This window comes from Helianthus annuus, chromosome 4 (assembly GCF_002127325.2).
Source record: "Helianthus annuus cultivar XRQ/B chromosome 4, HanXRQr2.0-SUNRISE, whole genome shotgun sequence".
Lineage (NCBI taxonomy): Eukaryota > Viridiplantae > Streptophyta > Magnoliopsida > Asterales > Asteraceae > Helianthus > Helianthus annuus.
The window spans coordinates 53,741,414-53,765,736 of NC_035436.2; the positions used below are offsets into that span (position 1 = coordinate 53,741,414).

Sequence of the window (24,323 nt, forward strand, 5' to 3'; positions counted from 1 at the left end):
TTCGAATTTATCCACAAACCCCTTTGTTCTTTCCTTTTTAGAATCCATTCCGCTTAGTGACTTGATTTGGGCTTCTTTAACCATTTCGAAAAATCGAGGTGTAATTACCATCTTCATGGACTTTACTTGAATTGGAGGCGGGTAATCCTTTCGGCTCAGGGCATCGGCTACTACGTTAGCTTTACCCGGATGATAAAGGATCTCACAATCATAATCTTTAAGAAGTTCTAACCACCTTCGTTGCCTCATATTTAATTCCCTTTGCTCGAAAAAGTATTTAAGGCTTTTGTGGTCAGAATAAATAACGCTTTTCGTACCGTAAAGATAGTGCCTCCATATCTTCAAAGCAAATACTACTGCAGCTAACTCCAAATCATGGGTTGGGTAATTACTTTCGTGTGTCTTCAATTGCCTAGAAGCATAGGCAATGACTCTACCCCTTTGCATCAAAACACATCCCAACCCTTGGTGTGACGCATCCGTAAACACCACCAAGTCTTCCGTTCCATCTGGTAAGGTTAGTACCGGGGAACTCGACAGCTTTTCTTTCAAGGTTTGAAACGCCCTTTCTTGATCTGCACCCCATGAAAACTTCTCATCCTTCTTGGTTAACTTGGTCAACGGCAAGGCCAATTTAGAAAAGTCTTGGATAAACCTCCTATAATAGCCTGCTAAACCCAAAAAGCTTCTTACTTCACTTGGGTTCTTGGGAGGTACCCACTTCATAACGGCTTCCACCTTTGACGGGTCTACTAAGATACCATCCGCATTAATCACATGACCGAGAAATTGTACCTCTCTAAGCCAAAAAGCACACTTGGAGAATTTCGCGTACAATTTCTTCTTGCGAAGTACTTCAAGAACCTCACGTAAATGGCATGCATGTTCGGCTTTACTCCGGGAATAAACCAGGATGTCATCGATAAAAACTATAACGAATTTGTCTAACATGGGCCGACAAACTCGATTCATAAGATCCATGAATGCAGCAGGCGCGTTCGTTAATCCAAAGGACATTACTAAGAACTCATAATGCCCGTATCGCGTTCTAAAAGCCGTTTTCGCTACATCCTCATCTCGCACTCTTAACTGATGGTACCCGGACCGCAAATCTATTTTTGAAAACCAACTTGCCCCTTGTAACTGATCGAAGAGATCATCGATTCGGGGCAATGGGTATCGGTTTTTCACTGTCAGCTTATTCAACTCTCGGTAATCGATGCACATGCGCATCGAACCATCTTTCTTTTTGACAAAAAGTACAGGCGCTCCCCATGGCGACACACTCGGGCGTATAAAACCCTTGTCGAGTAATTCTTGCATTTGTACCATTAACTCCCGCATTTCAGTTGGGGCCAACCTATAAGGGGCCTTGGCTACGGGTTTGGCATCAGGGTACAATTTAATCTTGAAATCCACTTCGCGTTCTGGTGGAAGCCCCGGTAAATCTTCCGGAAAAACATCAAGAAACTCGTTCACGACTTCAACCTCTTCTATCTTAGGGGTATTCTGCTTAGTATCCACCACGTAAGTTAGAAATGCCTTGCTTCCATTTCGTACGTACTTGTATGCTTGGACTATAGAACAAAGCTTCAAGTTGATATTCCTTTCCCCTTGTATGCTTACTCGTTTTCCTTCCGATGTTAACACATGAATTACCTTCTTCTCACATTGAATTTCGGCCTGATGTTTAGCTAGCCAATCCATGCCAACTATAACCTTAAATTCCCCCAATATCATGGGAATAAGGTCAATGGCAAACTTCTCGTCTTCAATGATTATTTCACAATCTCTACAAACTTCGTGCAACAAATAACTCTTACTATCGGCTATTTCTACTTCTAATGGTACATGCAGTCTTTCGATTTTAAAGGAGGGGTGTGACACTAATTCACTTGATACAAACGATCTACAGGTATCAAATAACACGTACGTAGGCATCGAGTTCAATGAGAATATACCTGATACAACATTCGGGTGGTCCTTCGCTTCCTTGGTTGTGATCTGAAACATCCTCCCCTTAGCTCTTGGGGCTTCCTCCTTTCTTGCTTCCTTATCGGTTTTCTGTTGAAGCTTGGGACACTCAGCCTTAATATGACCCGGTTGGAAACAGTTGTAACACGTTCTTGAAGGATTAGGACACCTATAGTATGGGTGCCCCTCTTGACCACAATTGTAACAGCCCTTCTTCCCTTTCAAACACTCCCCCGTGTGTAACTTTCCACACGTTTTGCATTTCGGAACACTACCCTTCGCCTTATCCTTCTTGCTTTGATCTTGAAATTTTGGTTTCTTTGAAGGGCTCGAGCTGGAAACATTTTCAGATACTCTCTTTTCGCCTCTTTCTGCTTGTCTTCTTATTTCAATCTCCCTATCTCGGGCCAAGTCAATGAGCTCATTCAAAGTTTCACATTTAGCGGGAATTATGAACTCCCGATATTCAGCCTTCAACATACCGTAATAACGGTTTATCTTCATTCTTTCCGTTCCTGCTATATCTTTACAGAACTTCAGCTTGTCAAGGAACACGTTGGTGATTTCATCAATGGTTTCATCTTTCTGACAAAGATGTAAGAAATCTTCTTGGATCTTGTCAATGGCAGATTGCGGACTGTGGTACTTTAGAAAAGGTTCCTTGAACTCTTGCCATGTCAAGACTTGAACTTTTTCTTCCCCAATCTCTTTACTATAAACATCCCACCAATCTTTAGCTCGGAGTTGTAGCAAACCGGTGGCGAACATCACTTGATCCTTCTTCTCACAATGACTCCTTATGAACACCGCTTCAGTACTTGCAATCCACCTTTGGCATGCTATAGGATCAATTTCTCCTTTGAACGGTAACGGGTTGCACGCCATAAATTCTTTGTATGTGCATTTGCGAGTTCCTTTCTTTTCTTGCACTTCGCTAATCATTCCCTTCAACTCTTCCATCTTACCCGCCATCATTGTTTCTACCACTTCCAGCACATGACCTTCTACTTCTTGGGCTAAATGAGGAATACTTGCTTGCATTGCCCTTCCAATCTCTTCCGAGATCATAGTTTTCAGTCGCTCTTGTTGCGTGGCTTCATCCTCATTCGTATCCGTCATCTAAACATAAACATCATTCTTTATTTTAAGCATTCAATCATCCTTTCCATCATATAATCATTCTAATAGTACATAGCTTCCTTTGAAAGTTAACATTCATGCATTCTATCATTCTTTAGAGTCTTATTATAGCGTTTGCAATACTTCACGTATGATAGAAAACATTAAGCAGAATATCGCAATTGAAAAAGGCTGAAAACAGTCTCCACCGTAAATTACGGTGTCACCGTAATTTACGGTGGCATTATTTCTTTTACGGTGTAAGGCTACTGCCTTACGGCAGAAGAATTTCGTCCCAGTGTCTACCGTAAGTTACGGTGTCACCGTAACTTACTTACGGTGACGCCCAGCATACTTTGATGAATTTCTTATTTTGCAGCTATCTGTTCAACCCGTTTTAACCCGTACCAGTCCGTTTCGTCCCAAACTTTTACACTTCATCCCGTGATGATTTTCCTAACATTCCCTAACCATCTCATTCATAATACAAAATCAACTTTAAAGGTACTTACTTGCTTCGCGCCGCGGGTCGAACACACTCTTCACATGAGCTTCCGGTTTGAGTTCAAGCATTTGATGCTTGAATCCCTCAAACCTACGCTCTGATACCAACTTGTAACGTCCATAATTTTTCCTTTAAATTTATTAAATGACAACATACTTTTCTAACAAAATTTGGGCATGACCCGTTTGTAAACGGGCGGTACCCTGTTTTTCATAATCAAATTTCATTCAAACTATACGCAAACATTCAAAAGACATGACATATACAACAAAAGATGACCTATTTTTAGTTTCGAAACCATTAAGTTTATGTACGCACTTACGACAACTTTTCAAAAGACAACCATGACCAAACTAGTTTTAAGTACAAAGCATAGACATAAGTAACTAAGTAATTTGACATTGACTTTATACAAAATGCGGAGCGCTTGACGGGCTTGAGGTGTGTTCGATCCGGGCAAAGCTTGATAGCTAGACATGAGATTTACCTACATGACCACAACATCAAAACTCATTAGAACAAAGTTTTCTTCTTTAACCCAAGAAATTAACTTACGGACTTGAAATAAACGTGACATTCACGACTTGTATTAAACTACATTCTTTCATACTAGTACGGTAGTGAGTTCCAACGGAACTTCATGCCAATCTTCTAGTCTTACAATTTCATCATTCGACCCATTCAAGAGAAGGGTCCATTCATATATCTCAACCATGCTTGATTCAAATTAGCACAATTATGGATAAACACATGTCTAAAGTAAAACCAAAATTGTACAAGTAGCGTACCTCGGTCTTGATCCCCTTGTTGCTTCACTTGACTCGAACTTTCTTCCTTAACGCCTACATATAACCATTCATTCTTTTAATTCATGTTTCATGCTCATTTACACATATCAATCGATAAAACATCATACAATTTACTCTTACTTCATAAACATGTTCAATTCACACAAGGTTTATGGCTTATATGACTAGCATTTTCGTTGAGGCATTTTGTCAAACACTTGATGTGCATGTTATCAACAAAGCACAAAGTACAAGTATTTATTGCATAACCCTACTTATTCACCTTCTAATCTAACAAGAATCAATCAAGTTCATGACTTTCTTTCATCCTACACCATCTTAACTAATCTAATTTCTCTATCACATTCAGATTATGTATCAATTCACTTCCATAAACATATCATTATAAATCATCATGTTCATCTTCTTCCTACAACAAGTGGGTATGAACCCTAATCATCAAACAATCAAAATTAAGCAAAATCCTCAGTCTATTATGAATTCCTAACTCACAATTACACAAGACTTCCACACGAATTCATGATTGGGTTAAAACCCACTTTCTACCATTCATCCAAAATAGAAAATTCGACTTACCGCTTGTTGTACTAGCTTAGATGGTTAAGGTTTCGAGTTCATGCATGTGATTTGGCCTTGAATTCCCTTTCAATTTAGCTAATTTGCAGAATTTAGGGTTTCCCCCTTGCTTTCCCTTCTTGGTCGATCTCCAGAGAACACACGTATGTGTGTTTTTGTTTTTTTGTTAATTCTTATGTACTAGTAAACTTATAACTTCCATCTTTTAACAAGTTTAGTCCCCCTATTTATTTAATTTGCTCATTTATCATTTAACCTTCCTTCTAATCATTCACTAGTATAACTATTTAACTAGGTTAAATATAACATGTCTAGACATTTCAAATAACATAAATAAATTGCATATTTTGGGGTGTTACACTGGCGGAGGGGCTTTTTTGTCTTTTTATTTTCTTTTCCAATGCATCTCTCACACACCGTTCTCATTTGTGGCGTGTAGGATTTTTTGGCGTGTAGTTAAAAACAAAAACTCATTGGCATTTTATTTTTTTTAGATTTGCCGCGATAAATTAATCGTTTTTGTCTTACAAAGTAAATATCTTGGAGTGGCATTCTCAAATTCATTATAATCGATTAATAGTTCAAACATTGCATTTTGTTTTTGGCATTTTCTTGTTTTTTTCGTAGATCTGTCCAGTTGAATTAATCATTTTTGTCTTATAAAAGTAAACATCTTGGTGTCCATGGCATTCCCAAATTCATTATATACCTTTAATAATTTAAACATTACAATTTTTTTGGCGTTTTTGTAGATCTGTCCTGTTGAATTAATCCTTTTTTTGTCTTATAAAAGTAAATATCTTGGCGTTCCCAAATTCATTATAATTCATTAATAATTCAAAATATTACAACTAAGATGAAATCGAACTAAACTAATATTCTTTTGTGGATGGTATTACATCAAAGATGTACCCATCGCTTTGCTCATCACTTTCTTCAGACTCATCATCATATAGGTCATTGGCGTATAACACCATCAACTGGTTTAGCCTGTCTCGCATCCTATATTTAGATATAATCACAATCCCGGATGTTGCAGCATGCGAAGGTGCTAAATCACAGAGTTGTTCAAGAAGGTGTAGTCTATCTGTGTTCAGCACTTCGTCCATCGTCAATGAATCCTCCTCCCCGTTTTGATAAGTCACTTTCACCGTCCTTGATTGTTATCCAAACTCCAACCGGCAACTGTTGGTAGATCAAAATGTCGTCATCATCATCATATGATTTTCTCAAACACCCCACCCTATGATTGTGTTAATAGTTTATACGAATCACAATTAGATCACCAACTGGATTTTTAGTTAGATTAAATTGTGTACACGCTTCCCGCCTTTAATATGAGATATTAATAAATATATAAAACCTTCGGATGTCATGTAAGTGTTTTCTTAATCATATGCTCTAGAAACCTTTTTGGTTGCACCATCGTGTTTCCGCCTTGGCGGGATGTGACAAATGGAGGTATAAAACATGAAATATAGGTATAAAAGCTAGAAATATATGAAAATATGAGGGTACAAAAAACCGATAACCAATTTTCGGTTTGTTTGGTTTTAGATTGATTTCTGTTCGGCTTTGGTTTTGGATCGTTTTCAGTCAATGGTTCCATTATTGCTCACTAGATGTTCTTAAGCTCTAGTTGTTTACAGGAGAACCAAAAAGAACCGAATTGGAGTTGTTTAGAACAGAAACAAAAACCAAATTCGGCTTGGTTTCTTGTTTTCGACCAAATAAACCACTTTGGCACCAAAGTTTTTAAATCCAGTTTATGTTTGGGCAGCTTCAATTTCAAACAACACAAATTTCTAACATAGTTTAAAACCAGACTGTCAAAAAGGCAAAACATAAAATACAAATATCCAAAATAACACATACAAACTACGAAAAAGTTTAAAATAAAGTTGGTAACATATCATTTAACCAAATAACAACTTATAAGAGTACAAAACATGAGCTGTAAGTTTTAGAATATTTGAAACCGAAAATTGAACACCCCTAGCTCTAGTTGCAATTAACAATATGAGAATTTGAAACACCATAATAAAGGTATGGATTAAGTTTGTCAAAACAGAAACGTCAGGGGGTCATTTGAAAATTCGAGGCCGCGTATGCTTTCCCTCCAAAGTCCATCGGAGTAGGGCCTGTTAACATTCTTTATAATATTGAGTTGACGCCTATATTCACCAAATGAAATCAAAATCGCATATAAAACTAAGTAACAAACAAACCCAATTTAGAGTTCTAGGTGTATCTGCCTGCAGACCATCAATCTTTCTCCTAATTAAAGGGTATAATTTCTTCTTATTGTATCAAGAATATTAATTTATATTCTATCTTTTCTTCAACTGTTTATCACCTATTAATCCTCGTTGTTTACTATTTCAAGGATATCTTTTATGGGTAAAGTTCTTGTACAAATAATCTTAACATACTAAACATACAAATTGAAGGAAAACTCAAAAAGACAAGGTGGCATTTTTGTAATTATCAATAACTATCAAAGTTACTCTACAAATATACCTAAAAAAACCTAACCACTCCCCCCACCCCCAAAAAAAACCTAAACCCCCCACCCCCCCACCCCCCAAAAACCTAACCCCCCCCCCCCCCAAAAAAAAAAAAAACCTAAAAAAAACCTAACCCCTCCACCCCCCCCCCCCCCCCCACCCACCCCCAAAAACCTAAAAAAAACCTAACCCCCCCCCCAAGCTAAAATGCTAAAAACTAAACCCCCCAAAAAACCTAAAAAAATCTATAAAAAAAAAACACACAAATTATTTTATTTTATTTTTTAACATTTTTTATTAAAAAATCGCTACTTTTAGTAGCAGCCAAAAAAAAAAAATTTTTTTTTTTGCTAACGAAATGTAGCGATTTTTTAATAAAAAATGTTAAAAAAAAAATTTGTGTTTTTTTAGGTATTTTTGGTTGTAACTTTGATAGTTGGTGGTAATTACAAAAATGTCACCTTGTCTTTTTGGGTTTTCCTTCAATTTGTATGTTTAGTATGTTAAGATTATTTGTATTTGATCTTTTGCCATCTTTTATGGCCTAATTAATTTGGATTATTCATTTTTTCAGCTTCTTGTTGAATTTGATGCAAGTCGGAACTGGGTTTTTTTTTTTTTTTTTTGTGTGTGTGTGTGTAATTTTCATTAATTTTAGATTAAAAATAAATCACGTTGACTTCTTCAGTCATAGCCGCTCCTTTGTTATCATTGCAATCAGAGGCATTCCATCCTCGTCAATGGTTAGCTGGTTTATATGGATTTTGGCTTAGTGAAAATTAAACTAATTTGTTTATGGTGTTTGGATATGGTGATTGTGATTATGATCTTTATATACTTTAGGTTCAAAATAATAATAATAAGATTTGGGAAAATGGATTATTGAGAGATATTTATGATTACTTACCTATCCTAGCTATAATCAATCGGTTTGGTTCTTCAGATCTTTACCTTTACGAGAATGGACGGTGGCTTTGTGGTGGAGCGAGGGATGGTGGCTTGTTCGTCCTGGATCTGTCGGGGGAGGACTACTCATCTAGTTGCCTTAGGGAAGTCCAAGTATGGAGACCACCTTGCATCTCTCCAAATTTTCAAATTTGATCCAACCACCAAATCTCTCTCGTCTACTCCGTCGGTCTCTCTCTCTCTCTATTTGTGTTTAAAACCGTAAAGCACCTACACACACATTTATATGTTGATCTTTTGTATGAAGGCGCGAATCTGTGGAGGAACATGTCACTTATGATTTTGAAGACGGGTGTGATCCAGTGAGCCTAGCGGTGCATCCAAACGGTAGTTATATTATATGCTCTACAACTACAGGCGGCTGCAGGTATATAATATGATTTTGAAGACGGGTGTGATCCAGTGAGCCAGACTTTTATTTTAGCAGCTAGTGTTATTCACATAAATTCTAGGGGTGTTTGAATATGAAGATAAAGTGTATTTGGTGCTTATTATTGTAGCCTTGTAGGTTAATCTTGATGGGTACGGGTTCTAAACCGGGTTAGTGTGTAAGTTTGGTTAGAGGGTAGGATGTTTTCTTTTTCGGCTGTTGGTGAGTTTTTCTTGTGTGTGATTGGGCCTCAACCAACACTTTTTATGTTTTATGTGCAGGCTGTTTGAATTAAATTACCAAGGGGGGAATTTTAGTTTGTTGCCCCAAGAGCTAATTAACATCTCTCAAACAAGTGGGACCAGGAACACAAAAGTGTTGGAAATCTTTCGAAACTTGAATGGGGTTCTGCAGATTTCTAAAAGATATTGTTCATATAAAAATGAATTGATAATTACAAATGTGATAATACAGAGATATATATATACGTACATACATAGGGATATTTATATTGTAACTGCCCTATAATATAACTTAATAATAATAATAATAATAATAATAACTATCTAGCTTATCTATATTTATATACATATATGCAAATGCCGGACATATATGTATCCATATATATCTAACACCCTCCCGTAAGCTAGATTACTTCGGGTGACATGCGAAGAAGCTCCTTAAGTCGAATGAAGTCCTTTGGTTGTAGTGCTTTTGTCATAATATCAGCTAGCTATCTGATCTTTTGTTGCACAAAAGATGACAGTTAATTCCCTTTTCTTGATAAGATCTCTGATAAAATGATACTTAACCCTTATATGTTTGCTCTTTCCATGATAAACCCCTAGCCAAACATATAGTAGACTTATTGTCGCAGTATAAAGGAATTGAGGAATCATTCTTTTCTTGTAAGTCATCTAAAATTCCCTTAATCCATAAAGCTTGACAACCTGCCAATGATAATGCCATGTATTCTGCTTCCGTTGAAGATAAAGCTACTACCTTTTGTTTCTTTGACTGCCATGAGATGGGACCTGAACCTAAATGAAATATATACCCGGAGGTGCTCTTGCTATCATCCACATCTCCTGCATAGTCACTATCACTAAAACCTACAAGAATTTTCTTTCCTCCTTTGGAGTATGTAATTCCTTGGTTTTGTGTTCCTTTGATGTATCTAAGTATTCGTTTAGCTGCTTCCCAGTGACTCCTCCTTGGATTTTCCATAAATCTACTGACTTTGCTTACTGCAAACATGATGTCTGGTCTCGTATTGGTAAGATACATCAGACTTCCTACTAGGCTTCGATACACACCTTCATCTACAAACTCTTCTGGGTCATCCTTTGACAACTTTAATCCATATTCCATAGGTGTGGATACAGTATTGCATTGTGTCATTTTATATTTATCTAACAAATTTCTCATATACTTTCTTTGAGACAGTATGATATTTCCATTCTCATAAAGTACTTCTATACCCAGGAAATAATGCAATCTTCCCATATCAGTCATTTCAAACTCCCTATTCATTGACTCTTTGAATTCCGTAATTAAGTGCATAGAACTACTTGCAATGATTAAATCATCGACATATAAGCATATCACTAATTTTCCTTTGTTAGTGTCTTTTATATACAAAGTATGCTCATATGCACTTTTTCTAAATTAATGTTGTAAGAAGTATGAGTCTATGCGACTGTACCATGCTCTTGGTGCTTGTTTAAGACCATAGAGAGCTCGTTGGAGATGACATACCTTTCGTTCTTCTCCTTGTTTAATGTATCCTTGAGGTTGCTCTATGTAGACTTGTTCGTTCAGTTTTCCATTCAGAAAAGTTGTCTTAACATCCATTTGATGAAGATACCATCCATAATGTGCAGCTAGAGCTAACACTATTCGAACTGTTTCAAACCTTATTACAGGTGCAAATACCTCTTGATAATCTATACCATACTTCTGCCTGTATCCTTTCACTACTAACCTGGCTTTGTACTTGTCTACATTTCCCTTTTCATCATATTTTGTTTTATAAATCCATTTTACTCCTATTGGCTTCTGATGTTTTGGTGGATCCACCAGTACCCAAGTTTGATTTTTATTAATGGAATCCATTTCCCTGTCCATTGCTTCTATCCATCTTTTATCTTTACTTGCTTCTTCATAACTCGTCGGATCTGTACTTGCATAGAGAACGAAATTCACCACTTGATTTTGGTTATATTTCTGTAACACCTCTTCATTTGAGAGTTTTCTAGTATTGCGATATACATTCCTGATGCTTTTAGTTTTAATAACTTCATTTTCTGAGTCTGTAGATGAAGTGTCATCATTGTGTTGTTGATCTTGATCAGTATTTTGCTGTTGTGCTTCATCATTGTGTTGTTGATCTTGATCAGTATTTTGCTGTTGTGCTTCATCTGTCCCCGAGTCACTAAAAACTTGTTGATCTTTATTGGTTTTTTCTTGATTTTGTTCTCCGTTTATGTTATCGGCTGTGGAGTTATCAATTCCCTGTTCTCGGTTCTTGTTATTCTTACCATCATCTTGAGTTGATATCTCCTCTCCATCAGTGATAACAAATGGTACGTTTGATCCTTCACCTTCGAAAACCCATCTTTTATTTTCATCAAAGATCACATCGCGACTGATGATAATCTTGTTAGTTTGAGGGTTATATAGCTTGTAACCCTTGCTAGCTTCACTGTATCCAACAAATATTGTTTTTATTGTTTTGTTGGATAATTTGTCGCTGTGTTGTTTGGGTACAAGAGCATAAGCTAGACAACCAAACACTTTCAGATGTTCTACGTTTGGTTTCTGTCCATTCCAGGCTTCAACAGGAGTAATGTTTGGTCTAGTCTTCGTAATTGTTCGATTTAGAATGTAAGTAGTGCATGCTACAGCTTCCGCCCAATAACAATTAGGTAATTGTTTAATATTCATCATGCTCCTACTTAACTCCATTAAAGTCCTATTCTTCCGTTCGACTACTCCGTTTTGTTGAGGAGTATAGCTGTTAGTAAGTTGATGCCGAATTCCATTGAGTCTCAGATAATCTTGAAATGATTTGCTGCAATATTCTCCTCCGCGATCCGTCCTTAATGTTTTGATTACATGATTCGACTGCTTCTCATTCATGACTTTAAAATTCTTGAAGTGATATAGTACCTCGGATTTAAATTTGAGAAAATATACCCATGTCTTTCGAGTGTAATCATCGATGAATGTGATAAAGTATCTACATCCACCGATGGATTCTGTTCTCATTGGACCACATATGTCAGAGTGAACTAATTGTAGTGGTTCAGTTGCTTGCCAGGTCATTTTCCTTTGAAAAGGTTTCCTAGCATGTTTTCCAGATATGTATCCTTCACATACACTATCGTCCTTCTTCATCTTTGGTAATCCAAATACTAATTCCTTGTTTTTCATGTCAATCAGAGTATCCATGTTCACATGTCCATAGCGTCTGTGCCATAGATGTGAGGAGTCGTAGATAGTCATATTCATGGCACATTGCAGATCGCTTTCGGGATGTAATGGAAACATCTTATTGTTGGTCATCTTGACAATACCATGAAATTCATTATTTGAATCTTTGATAACGCATCTATCTTCTTTGAATGTAACTTCATACCCTTTCCTTATGAGTTGACTTACGCTTAACAGGTTATGTTTCAAACCCTTTACATAAAATACATCTGGTATCTTCCTTTCTCTTCCTCTAATAGTAATAGAGACATCTCCGCTGCCTAATACTTCCAACCGTTTATCATCTCCTGTTCTCACCTCCTTTTTTAATGATTCATCAAGGTGAGAGAAGAATTCTCGGTTACCACTCATGTGGTTACTGCAGCCACTGTCAAGATACCAACAGTCACTTTTGACTGTCTCCTCCATATTGAATATCATGAACATAGTGTCATCTTGTTCATCGGCTTCATCTTCTTTATGAATTAATACGTTATCCATTCTCTCACGTTCATCCTTCTGTTGACAAAACTTGGTTGTATGCCCAAGTTTATGACAGTTAAAGCATCTTATCGAATTCATATTGAAATTCTTGCCCCTATTTTTGCTTCGTCCCCTTCCTGCAGATTCAGTCTTGAACAACTGCCTAGATCGGTCTTGGCTTGCATTCGTTATTTGAAATGCATGTTCAACCGGATTATCTTCATATCTTTTTAATCTTAATTCATGTGACTGAAGTATCCCCATTAACTCTTCGGTGGATACTTCTGCCAAATTCTTTGTTTCTTCGATCGTTATAACAACCGATTCATAATTCCTAGTCAAACTACGTAAGATTTTTTCTACAATCCTCTGTTCATCTAATTTTTCTTCATTCATCCGCAATTGATTCACTATATGGATCGTTCTGTTGAAGTATTCCTCAACAGATTCACCATCTTTCATATTTAAAGAATCAAATTCACATCGGAGGGATTGGAGTCTTACAGTTTTTACGCGTGTTTCACCCTTGTATGATTTATGAAGAATAACCCATGCTTCCTTCGCTGAACTTGCCTGCGAAATTCTTTCGAATACTGTATCGATTACAGACTGAAATATGATGTGTAGTGCCCTTTTATCTTTTTTAATTGATTCTCGATATGCAGCGGATCTTTCTTCAGACGGATTCGGTCCCGGTTCTTGATATCCTTCATCGACAACCGTCCACAATTCTTGTGATTCAAGCAATACCTTCATTTGAATGTGCCAATGATAATAATTTTGTCCAGTCAATCAGTTTGGGGATCTGTGTTTGAATTCCTTGCGTGTGCGTTCGATTCATGATCTTGAATTCGATAAAGAAGTATAACTGTTAACGTAAACGGATGTCTGTTTCTTGGATCGGATGTTGTGGCTCTGATACCACTTTGTTGGAAATCTTTCGAAACTTGAATGGGGTTCTGCAGATTTCTAAAAGATATTGTTCATATAAAAATGAATTGATAATTACAAATGTGATAATACAGAGATATATATACGTACATACATAGGGATATATATATATTGTAACTGCCCTATAATATAACTTAATAATAATAATAATAATAACTATCTAGCTTATCTATATTTATATACATATATGCAAATGCCGGACATATATGTATCCATATATATCTAACAAAAAGTGCCTAGTCTTCAGCACTGACTGACGGATCTAGATTTGCTACTGGAGGGGTGGTAAGCATTTTTCACAATGATTATGCTAAAAAAATTCTCTTGTGGGCACTAAGCATGTTTATCATTTCATTAAGTAATTGAAGGATGGGCGTCTTAGAATACACGAGTGGCCAGGCATGCAGACCATAGTAGATGTATCGGAAGCTCGCAACTCAGTCAATGATATAGATTTCAGGTGGGTGACTTTTGAATCATCATCATGTGAAACCTAGTACCCAAGTTTTTCATTTGATATATAATGAAACTTACCTGTCCTACAAATTTAATCTTTCAGCCTAGACTCAAGGTACTTGGCTTCAACATACACCGATGGCTCTCTTAGGATTTGGGACAGTACTGCTAATGGTGGTGCAGTCACTCGACCAGGCTCAGTAAGTTGTAATAATTATTAAAAAAAAAAAAAAAAAACTAGAGAAAAACGGCACCAGTTAGTTCTAGTCATAATAATTCTGTGCTTTTTCCCATGCAGACTTATAAATTTGAGCTATGTCGATTTTCTAGGGATCAAACAAAACCATACCTATTTTGCACCCTCCAAGAAGGTAGGTATATTTACATGTGCATAAGCCATGAAGGGAAATATGATTCAGTTTTCTTTAGCTGGATGTTCATGTATGCAGGTTATCGACCAGCCACAGTCATCTGGGACATCAGTACGAGGAATATAATTGAGGTCAAAGATCTTAGAAAGCATGCTTGTGTAATGTCAATCAGCGCGGATGGAAGTTATATAGCTCTGTAAGTTTTAAGCATTCTTTGGATGGAGATTAACCCATGATATATTAAATTTTCTTCTTCTTTTATACACATGTAGTTTGCAGTTTTCACTGGTTTCCATGGGTTTGAAAATGTTCAGCCAACCGAACCAAATTTGCTTTCAATCCGTTAAACGAATTTCACCAATGTCCATAGTATTCAAAATACATGTTGAAGTTCAAAAGTTCCAAAAAGAATTTCTCTTACAAAAGCCTAAACAAGGATATGTATACATTTACAAGGGTGGGATCTTGTACAAATAGATTTTAACATGCGAAGTACTAGAGTAATTATTGCTACTAAATATTAAACTATAGTAATTGTTATTCCGCTACAGTTTTAAAGTTTTAAAGTAGCGTAACAATAATTAGTTAATTGCTCTAGTTCAATTTTTAGTATCGTAATTACTCAAACACTTTGCGCTGAACAAGCTGTTAGTATTTGATCCTAACACTATATAATATAACTAGCGGGATTTGCCCGCGCTATGCGGCGGGAAGTCATCCGTATTGGTTCGATTCGTTACGCAGGGGATTCGAGGTGGTAACGATTCGTATCGGTATATGACTTGCACTCGGTTTAAAATCAAGATATGTCTGTACGCCTTTTAGATTAAGAACGAATATTGGTAGTTCAACACAGTACTATTTTGAATAAAACTTTTTCAAGAAAAACGTAGTCATGTATTCAGCTTTACAAAAAAGACAATGAACGCGAGTTATTGAAGGAAAATCAAATTAAATAAAAACTAATTCGGTTAAAGGTGTAGTTTTAAAGTATATACCGATACTGGTTTCTATAATACCGATATGGGTATCGACCTTGTCAGTATTTGTTTTATTCATCATGGTACCATTATGACACCGATACTTGATCAAGCCTTTGATACCAAAAAAAATACTTGATTTCGAACACAACTCGTTTTCAATAAAATTTATAAAAACAAACACTACATATTTAGTATTTTTAAACTAACGAAGGCAAGTCATCAAATAAAATACAAATTGATAAAAAAAATGAGTTGAAAACGTATTTCATACCTAATAAGATAGTCAATAGAATGAAAAAAACTATGATATAACATTTCAAATATTATTAGAAAGAAAAATTAAATATTATTTAAACAATCAAGTATTAAAAAAAACAAGTCACTGTTCATCCTAAGTTCAAAATAATATGTATAACTAGTGATATTTCCCCGCGCTTTGCGGCGGGGATTAAGTCGCTATCAATTTGGTTCATTACAGTACCTGCACTCGATATAGTAATTGAAAGAGAAAGCACTACATCGATCGAAAAAAAAACATATATGTTGTTCAATTGATATCTGTTCGGTTCGCTTTCATTTTATGTTTATTTTATTTCAACATTACGATATTTTTTTGATAACGGATATTCTGCCGCTATCGTACCAAGCCCAATCGAAATCAATTGAACAACATTTGTATCGGTACCAATATTTTTTTATTTTTAGTTTTTTTTTTTTTTTTGCTTTCAATAAATAAACTGATGCTGTATCGCTATCATATTGTACCGAAAATCATCGGTACCGGTATACATTCCGTTTTATTGTTTCCTGTTTGATAACAGGTACTTTGATCGTATCTTAAAAGTTATATGAGAGAACAAGATATACTTAAATCAATTAAAGTAATAAACCAATAAAATAATAAAACCTTAGAAAAAACAATATTGAAAAAAATCAAAAACAATTGTTCCTCTCTTTTTATTTCAACATTACGATGTATATTCTTTAAACGGATATTGTGTCGCTATCATACCAAATTCAATCAAAACCGATTGTATAACATCTGTATCCATATCAATATTTTTTTAGTGTTTTTTGCTTTTGTTTAATTAATATGGTATCGCTACCATACCGTACTAAACAACATCAGTACCAGTATACATTCATTTGTATGATTTCTTGTTTGATAACTGGTACTTTGATCGTATCTTAAAAGTTATAGAAAAATATGTGTGTAAATCAATTAATCTAATAAAACAATATAATAATGAAAACCTTTAAAAAAACAATATTGAAACAATCGAAAAATACTATTCATGGCTTGTTTCTATTAATAAGTATATAATATAATATAATATGTATAACTAGAAGGGGGCTTGTACAATGCGGCGGGGGAAATAGACACTGACAGGGTAGGCATGGTTTGGTCGTTCAGCTATTAACTAAAGTTATCGGTTAGCCTATTTTATTAAACAATGGGTTTTCGGGTTAATTAGTTTGTGTATTCAGTTATATTGATGGTCTTTGGTTTAGTTCATTTAGTTTATGTTAAAAGCCAAAACCAAACAGTTTTGCTTAGAAATACATGAAATAGAGGTATAAATACATGAAATGAATGTATAAATACATGAGATGAAGGTATAAAATATGAAATACATGAATTGAAGGTAAATATATAGGGTTAGGTTCATGTGTCAATAACTCCCTTGATTGGGAACACTAGTGAACTTATCCTAGCACTTGATAATCAATACACAAATGTAAACACAAGTGTAAATCAGGATTTGATGATGAAAATACACTAGTATATTTTACGATTTGATAATGTAAATCAATGGTCAGGATTTGTTCACTCAGTTCATAGATACACTAGTGTTCACTTTAGAACCCCACCCTATATGTATATATCATCATCATCGTACTCAGTAAATCCCACCAATAGCAAAGCTAAGGTAGGGTCTGAGGAGGGTAAGATATAGACAGCCTCACATCTACCCCGTAGGAATAGAGAGGCTGCTTCCAGAGACCCCCGGCTCAATGGTAGTTTTGTATCAAGCCTTGGACATAAGGCACATAACACTCGGCAATTAAGACAAAGGCCAATTAGTGCATGTACTCCCTTGTCTTTCGGCTGTCAACGCCACCACATGATGCATGATTAACCATCCCCCTCTTTTAACATTATTTTCACGAAATTAGTAAATTAAAGTTAAAATTAGTGCACTTTCACTTTTGCCCCCCAAGCGCCCACACATATATACATTATATGCGCATACCACAAGCAGGACGTAATATATAATAAATTTGAATGGTTGGATTAATTTTCGGTAAACAAGAGTACCAAAAAAACCATAATTAGTTTTTGATTAATTAGGTTTTCGGTTGCTTAATCGGTATTCGGTTAATTTAATTTTTGATTGATTTTGGTTCGGTTTCTTCTGTTTTGATTTCGTTTCAGTTATTGCTCATCCTTAGACACTATTAATAACGTAACGTATCATTTTTAATTAAGAAAATTATTGCAATGCTATACTCAAATTAAAAAGAATAAAATGCTCGTTTTTATGGTGTAATTTAATATATATATATATATATATATATATATATATATATATATATATATAGGGGATGGATCATGAGAAAACTAATTTAAATGAGAAAACCAAAAAACTAACTAAAAAAGTCTAAAAAATATACCAATTTTTTTTTACAATTTTTTTATAAAAAATCGCTATTTTTTGTGTATGTAAAAATTAAAAAAAAATTGTTGTATTGCACATGTGCACTAATACGGATATAATGCACATGTGTAGTATATATATAATGCACAAGTGCAGTACAACAAAAAAAGAAATTTTGAAATTTTTTTTATATATAAAAAATAGCGACGTTTTTATAAAAATTTGTAAAAAAAATTGGTATGTTTTTTTAGCTTTTTTTAGGCTTTTTTAGTTAGTTTTCTAGTTTTCTCATTTAGATGTAGTTTTCTCATGATACTCTATATATATATATATATATAGGGTAGGGCTAGATAGAAAACCCTATCTATATAAAAAACCCTAGAAAACCCAACCTCCCGACTTTTTTTTTTTTTTGAAAAAAATAACACATGTAATATACATGTTTTTAAGAGTTTTGGGCCAAAAAAATCAAAAAAGCGCCGAAGGCATAATTTAAAAAAAAATAAAATTTCAGCAACTTTCAGCATTTTTGTCTAACACGTGTTAGGCGCTGAATTTTGTTTATTTTTTTTAAAAAAATCCATTCGGCGCTTTTTTGTTTTTTTTTTGGCCCAAAACACTCTAAAACATGTATATTACATGTGTAATTTTTTTCAAAAAAAAAAATGTCGGGAGGTTGGGTAAAAATGGGGGGAGATTTGGGTTTCCAGAGTTTTCTAAGAATTTTAGGGTTTTTTGTCTTGCATTACCCTATATATATATATATATATATATATATATATATATATATATATATATATATATATATTAACATACCAAAAAAAATAAATTATGTATTTTGTTTTTTTATAAGGAGAATAAATTGTAACTACTAATTAATTAATCAGAACTTTTTCAAGATGAGGGATTATAGTATAATCAATATAGGGGATTAAGTGTAATTAATGTTTAAAAGATTATTTACCTTCATTTTAGGATTGTACTTTATTCATTAAATTCAAAAAAAAAACTTTTAACTTTTGGGTATATTAAAATGGCTTTTGTAAATGCATTATAATATAGTATAGATATTATAGAATTTGGGCCAGTTCAGAAACCAAATTACCCGTTTGTGAATTCGACACCATTTCCTTTTAATGTAGGGGAAGTAATGCTATGAGGTGTGGGGGCATCATCCCCGTCACATCACCAGCTATAGCGCTCATAAGGGCTTTATCACCACACCCATATGGGGCGCCATTGATGGGGCTCCATTAGGTTAACACCCGGTAGCGCTCATATGCACATATTCAGGTGGGGTCCACTAGTTCTAGACCAATCAAATAATTTTTTTTAATTTTGTTTAATAGGGGCTCCATCCACACCATGTAAATTAAAGGAAGACTCAATAGGTGACGTGGATCCTAGGTGAACTTGATAAAGCCCCATAAAGCTCCATCCACACCTCATAGCATAAAAATTATGAGGTGTGGATAGTAGAAGTATGGGACATAGATGATTGTGCCCAGAGCAAGGAGCTTCACTTGGGATGTCAAGTCACCTCTCTGAGTTTCTGTCCCTCAAATAGGTACAGCAGCCAGCCTATTTATTTAGGCTTGAAGATACTTTTTGTTGATTTCTTTTAGATCGTGGGGTATGGTGGGGCTTGGTTAGGGGCATGAGTTGACACGTGGAATTCGAACCCTCCCACTGTCTAGTGACGTGTCCGTGAGGTATGGCGGGGCGTGGGTGCACCGCGTGGGTTGGCAGGCTATTAATATATATATATATATATATATATATATATATATATATATATATATATATATATATATATTTAATTTAAAACCCAAGGCGAATAGGAGGCCGCCACATCAAACCCAAGCCCACCCCACGCCCGGCTTCAAACCCAAGCCTCAAGGGCCACACCCCAACCCAAGCCCCAAGGGGTGGTGGCTTGGGCGTTTTCCCCCAACCCAAGCCCCACACCCCACAGTCTTAGGCTGGAAGGTATGGTGAGGCTCATCCCCAAGCCCCACACCCCACAGTCATAGGCTGGAAGGTATGGTAAGGCTCATCCCCAAGGGGATGGGCCGCCACGTTGACCGCTACGTAAGCGGGTGTGAGAATGGGCATAAAGGGGATGGAACTAGGGGGTGGGGGATGAATCCCTTTATATATGTGTATATATATGTATAGGTGTGTGTGAGGGGTTGAGGCCCGGCTTGGGCGGCTGTGGGCGAACGGAGGCAACGAGCCTGAAGCGGTGACGGAGCAAGGGGTGGGGTGACTGGGGCGGCAGCAAGGGGATGGGCCTGAGGCCGTCCCCCATACCTTCCGGTCTTAGTAAATAACATGTGTTAAAACTAGTTAATCATCAACCAACTAATTTGGTAATTGGTTCTTTTACAGGGTTCTTCTTTCGACTTCTAATCAATGGGGAGCTATGATAACCAAGTTTCGTATCCGTCCCCGTATTACTTGTCTCTCTCTATACTTTCACTCTCTCACACACACACCATCTGCTGCATGGTCATTTTTTAGATGCAGTAGTATATTTTTGATGATTATTTACGGGTGATACTATTTACACCACCCTATTTACTAATTACACCCCCTATTAAAAATATCACATCCATCAATCATTTGCTTTTTATTTTTAGTCTTTTTGTCTTTTTGTTGTCTTTTTTTATTATATTTTATTGTTTTTTTGGTCTTTTTGTTATTAGTAATGAATTATTATTATTATTATTATTATTATTATTATTATTATTATTATTATTATTATTATTATTATTATTATTAAAACCTATATAAAAAAAACTTTTGTGGTTCTCATTTATCCATTTGTCACTCCCCCATCACAATGGTCTTTATCAAAATATCTCCTTATACCCCCTTCTCTCTCACCATTCTCACCGTCTCAATCTCCAGCATTCTGTCCATCTCCCCATCTGAGCACTCTCTCCATCAGGTAATGTTTCACTTCCTTATAAAGAAAGAAAAGAGAGAAGAAATTGTAGGAAGTGGGTGTTTGCAAGATTGGAAACCCAGAAGAAATCTCGAATTATTACATGTTGTCTTGGGGGTCCAATGAAAGCCCTGCTTACAATCTCTTGTCTGCTTTTGAATAATGCCATCTATTTGAAGAATGGGAAAACACCCTTTTGTCCTCTTACCTTTTTTTCTTAAATCTAAAATTAGACTATGGGGTATGGGGCGAGGTTGGGGCGTGGATTGGGTACAAACACCCACGTCACCACCCCGGGTGGGCTTGGGTTTGGGCGTGGCCCTTTGGGCGGGGGTTTCAGCCTGGGCGTTGGGCGGGGCTACCCATATGACATGGCGGAACCTCATTGGCCAAGAGCATTAGGCATTTGAAATTTGCTTTTTTTCTATGAAAAATATACATACTGCTGGCTACGAAGTCCATCAACCCGTGTGGCCTTAAATTTTCTTGGATTTGTTATTTTAAACCAAAAAATATGTGATGCAACTAAAGTAGTAGTTATTTAGTTTGACTATAAAAAAACATCATATATTTATTTATTCTTAGATTAAAAAAGGTGCATTCACTTCAGTTTCATAATTCTCATATTATCGGTGCATTCACTTCAGTTTCTTTAAGATATACTTGAGAAAGCTATTCAAAGAGCTGCATAAATTTACTTGTTCAAAGAGTGATCTACTTATGCTTCATCATAGCATTCAGAAAAGTTAAAGAGATGTTTGGATTTTCAACAGATCAGGTATAGTTTTTAATTCCCATGTTTCAAGTTTCAACTTAGTTATATAATCTAGCTAGGTAAAGGGTCTTGTTTTAGTTTAAATGAGTTTGTTTGGAAAATAATTATGCTGTATAGTTTAAATGCGCCATTTGGATAATATATATTTTGTAACTACTAAAGCTTGTTCACCTAATATTTTGTAACTAATATTAGTTCACTTTTAGGTGTTCAAGTCTCGTGAAGAGTTGATGGAATGGGTTAGAAACACCGGACGTAGTCTTGGTTACGCTATTGTGACTAAAAGATCGAAAGCGAAAGATGGCTACGTGTCTAAAGTTGTACTTATGTGTGATTGTGGTGGTGTGTATAAATCAGTTAAAGATTCAAGTAGAGAGACCGACACTAGAAAGATAAATTGCCCGTTTGAAATGGTAGGGAAATTTTCAAAAGAGAATGGTTCTTGGACATTAAAAGTAAAAGCTGGTGAACATAATCATCCACCCGGAGAATATATGGAGGGACACCCGATCTTCAAACGATTGACACCTAATGAACACCAATTGGTGGCAGAGTTGACGGGGAAGGGTGTGTTCCCAAAAGATATTTTAGGTGTTATGAAGGAGCGTGATGAAAATAATGTCTCTACAATTAAAAACATATATAACGCACGTGATAAAATTCGAGCAACGGATCATAAAGGGAAATCTTTGATGGAGGTGCTAATGTCTCTTTTAAATGAAAAAGGGTATACTTTTGAAATTTCTACCAATAGAGTTTCAAACAAGTTGGAAGACTTATTCTTTGTTCCTAAAATATCATACAAGTACTTCCTTGATTTTCCACATGTGTTGCTTATGGATGTCACATACAATACGAACAAGTATAAATTGCCTTTTCTTGAAATTGTTGGTGTAACTTCTACCAACAAGACAATCTCCATAACTTTTGCAGTTATGCGTACAGAAACCGAGGAGAAATATCTTTGGGCATTAAACTGTTTAAAATCAACTCTAGATGAGAGCATGCAACCACGTGTTATAGTTACGGACAGGGAGTTAGCTCTGATGAATGCATGCGAGAAAGTTTTTCCGAATGCTACCCGATTACTTTGTAGGTGGCACATTTCTCAAAGTATATTTAGAAACTGCAAATCATTTTTCACCACGGACCATGATTGGAATATCTTCAATATAATGTGGAATGCACTCATTGAATCTCAAACGTGGACATCATTCCTCCAAAATTACAAGCAACTTCAGTCAATGTTAATCCATCATCAAGGTCTGTATTATTACTATAATCCTATTAGTATTATTATTATTGTTGTTGTTGTTGTTAGTATTATTGTTACCATCGTTATCATCATTATTATCTTTGCAGATGTTTTGGATTACTTGAATAGTACTTGGTTAAACAAGTATAAAGAAATGTTTGTGTCCGTATGGACTAACGAATGCTTACATTTCGGAAATCAGACAACTAACAGAGCTGAAAGCCAACATGCCAAGCTAAAAAAATTCTTGAATTCAGCAAATTGTACCTTAGATAAGATTGTTCGTCACATTGATGAAGTAGTGAACTCGCAATATACAATAGTTAAAGATAGCTTCGAAAAAAGTAGAACTATTCTAATGCATAAACACAATCTACCAATGTTGAAGCTATTACATGGCTCTGTTTCTCATGAAGCACTTGATATAATAATAGCAGAGCATCATTTAAAGCGTTCACATTGTCGTTGTCAAGTTCGTAAGTGTTATGGATTACCATGTGCTTGTGAAATCTCAAAGTATAAGAAAGTAGGTCAGTGTATTAAACTAAGATTCGGTCGATGTGCTTGGTAATATTTAAAAGCTGACAACTTATGCTTTAATGCAGGTCAATCTATTCCTTTAGATTCGGTCGATGAATTTTGGAGGAAACTCGAGTTACCAGTATATTGTGAGGATATTACTTGTGACGTCGAGTTGGAAAGTTTTAAAAAAGCCTTCGATAATCGATCCAAGCCTGGAAAGAAAAGTTTACTACAAAAGTTAAAAGCATTAACCAATCCAAGATCATGATTACACTCAAGAGCCTGCAAGGCACAATTCATTTACGAACTATCAAGAGCAGGATTACACTCAAGAACCTGCAAGGCATAGTTCATTTACGAACTATCAAGAGCATGATTATGTTGGTTACATCAGTCCAGACGTGAACTATCAAGTGCCTGGTGAAACAAGTCCGTTCATAAATCAAGATATTTACGGAAAAAAACCATTCAAGGACTATGATGATAATATGGGCTACTACGCCAGTCCATTTGTAAACTGCCAAGTTCCTAGTGAACCAAGTCCGTTCATGACACAAGATACAGACGAACAAGGTTTTTTTGCCAACCCTTTAAACACACCGGGATATGATTTCATG

General features: G+C 35.7%; 5 protein-coding genes across 5 annotated transcripts; 2 read left to right on the forward strand and 3 right to left on the reverse strand.

The window, feature by feature from the left end:
• Positions 1-170: 170 nt before the first annotated feature.
• On the reverse strand, positions 171-5,126 carry LOC110934753. Its single transcript, XM_035989313.1, has 5 exons — positions 4,984-5,126; positions 4,387-4,440; positions 1,302-3,093; positions 307-752; positions 171-179 (listed from the first exon to the last, which is right to left on the reverse strand). Exons 3-5 carry the CDS (start codon positions 3,091-3,093, stop codon positions 171-173), a joined length of 2,247 nt encoding a protein of 748 aa, XP_035845206.1. The 5' UTR covers positions 4,387-4,440; positions 4,984-5,126.
• A 4,507-nt stretch (positions 5,127-9,633) lies between these two features.
• LOC118491493 (secreted RxLR effector protein 161-like) lies at positions 9,634-10,359 on the reverse strand. Its single transcript, XM_035989314.1, has one exon. The coding sequence runs from the start codon at positions 10,357-10,359 to the stop codon at positions 9,634-9,636; it is 726 nt and encodes a 241-aa protein (XP_035845207.1).
• A 2,101-nt stretch (positions 10,360-12,460) lies between these two features.
• LOC118491494 lies at positions 12,461-13,539 on the reverse strand. Its single transcript, XM_035989315.1, has 2 exons — positions 12,589-13,539; positions 12,461-12,490 (listed from the first exon to the last, which is right to left on the reverse strand). The coding sequence occupies exons 1-2, from the start codon at positions 13,537-13,539 to the stop codon at positions 12,461-12,463; spliced, it is 981 nt and encodes a 326-aa protein (XP_035845208.1).
• Positions 13,540-14,067: 528 nt separating this feature from the next.
• On the forward strand, positions 14,068-14,844 carry LOC110933550 (SEC12-like protein 1). Its single transcript, XM_022176767.2, has 4 exons — positions 14,068-14,194; positions 14,294-14,390; positions 14,489-14,561; positions 14,640-14,844. The coding sequence occupies exons 1-4, from the start codon at positions 14,136-14,138 to the stop codon at positions 14,759-14,761; spliced, it is 351 nt and encodes a 116-aa protein (XP_022032459.1). The 5' UTR covers positions 14,068-14,135; the 3' UTR covers positions 14,762-14,844.
• A 6,205-nt stretch (positions 14,845-21,049) lies between these two features.
• LOC118491495 (protein FAR1-RELATED SEQUENCE 5-like) lies at positions 21,050-23,105 on the forward strand. Its single transcript, XM_035989316.1, has 3 exons — positions 21,050-21,157; positions 22,136-22,907; positions 23,026-23,105. The coding sequence occupies exons 1-3, from the start codon at positions 21,050-21,052 to the stop codon at positions 23,103-23,105; spliced, it is 960 nt and encodes a 319-aa protein (XP_035845209.1).
• Positions 23,106-24,323: the final 1,218 nt, after the last annotated feature.